General features: G+C 36.4%; 1 protein-coding gene across 5 annotated transcripts in view; it reads right to left on the bottom strand.

The window, feature by feature from the left end:
* The window catches only part of dnm2b (dynamin 2b), a 19327-nt gene that overhangs the window by 12139 nt on the left and 5608 nt on the right, over positions 1-1580 (bottom strand). For all 5 annotated transcript variants that reach the window (XM_032529708.1, XM_032529698.1, XM_032529683.1 and 2 more), the window contains exon 6: positions 302-462. In XM_032529708.1, the coding sequence (XP_032385599.1) occupies positions 302-462 (161 nt within the window). The remainder of the gene's footprint in view (positions 1-301; positions 463-1580) is intronic.

A 1580-nucleotide genomic window follows, 5' to 3' on the forward strand; every position in this document is an offset into this window, starting at 1 on the left:
TTTTTCTAAAAAAAAAAAAAAAAAAGATATTCTCAATGTGTGACAGAAAAATCCATCCAAGTTAAAACATTCACTCACTTACTGAATGGATTAATGTAGTTTAAGTTCAGTGCAGCACATCATCCAATACACGGTAAAAGGAAGACATGCCAGAAATAATATGTTCAGCCCTGCACATTAGTAACCAAATTAACCTTCAACAATTTATCGCCATGTGATCTTTGCCACAAAAAATGGATGGCAAGGGCCTACACTGAATGGAGTCTGTATGTGCATGTACATTTGATCATGTGTGTCTCACCTGATTGAGGGTCTTCTGCAGGTGTGGAGTGCCCATACGTTCTGCAATGTGTCTGTACCCAGGGTGGGACAGGAAGAACTTTCTCTCAGCCGCCAAAGCAGCACGGATATCTTTCTTCCCATCGATATCCTTTTGACTGCGGTTCACCACCCCAATGTAACCTAAAGAAAAAAACGGACATGGAACATTTTTTTTTGAATGGCTAAACAGTAGGCCATTTTCTAGAGCCCGACCTAGAGATCGGCGGGCCGATATTATCGGTCGATATTAGGCATTTCCCAAACTATTGGTTTATTTATTTATTTATTTTTTATATTCATTCATCAGAATCATTTATAATGACAAATAAATGATTCTGATAAATCAATATTTAAAAAATAAAAACGGACTGTCAACCATGTTATGAGTGTTGGTGTTGCATAGTTTGTCCACCAGTGGGCACTCTACAACGTCTCTGTTGGCAACACTGATTATTATTTTTTGTTAATGTGTTTGGGCTTTAAGTTTCATATCTGAAGTTTGTATTTTTAAACATTTTATTCATCAGAACTTTAATATACTCTGTTCTGTTGTGACAATAAAACAATGTATTATCATATTAGTTTAGTGAGAACTAACTTACAAATAACTAATGTAAGGCAAATCTGTTTATGTTTTGTAATGCGTTTCTGAATTATTTTTTTTTAATATATATCAGCCGATATATGGGATTTTTAAATAACCAAATATTCGTATCAGTATCGGCCTTAAAAATCTTTTATCGGTTGAGCTCTACCGCTTACCCAAAACCAAATTTCCTTCAATTGCTGAAGACCAGACAGAGGTTATGTAAAAAAGACCAAAAACAAGAAAGTAATAAGAGAGAGTGTGTGTGTGTGTGTGTGTGTGTGTGTGACTGGAGAAACTGTTGTTTGTACCAGTCCCCAGTTGCAAATAGCAGTGTGGTAGAATACGAATGTGGGCTTGAGATACTAATATTTGGCAGTCTGTTCACCAACTGCCTGTTAGTGTGTTTTGATTGGCAGACCAGAAAAAAAGACAAGAGCAAACATATTAAAGGTTGTGTAGTGCTGGCAGTATTTTCTCTACTCACAAGTGTCAAAGAATGCAGTTGAAGTCTATACACATTTGGATATTTGTAATGCTGCATATCATTCCCCCTCTCTCTCCCCTTTCAAGTCTTCAGCTGTTCTGTCAAAATAAAGGCCGAAAATGGCCAAAAACTAAAAACTAAAAACACACTTTTAAGTGTGTGTGTGTGTGTGTGTGTGTGTGTGTG

The sequence above is a fragment of the Etheostoma spectabile genome, chromosome 2 (genome assembly GCF_008692095.1).
Source record: "Etheostoma spectabile isolate EspeVRDwgs_2016 chromosome 2, UIUC_Espe_1.0, whole genome shotgun sequence".
Lineage (NCBI taxonomy): Eukaryota > Metazoa > Chordata > Actinopteri > Perciformes > Percidae > Etheostoma > Etheostoma spectabile.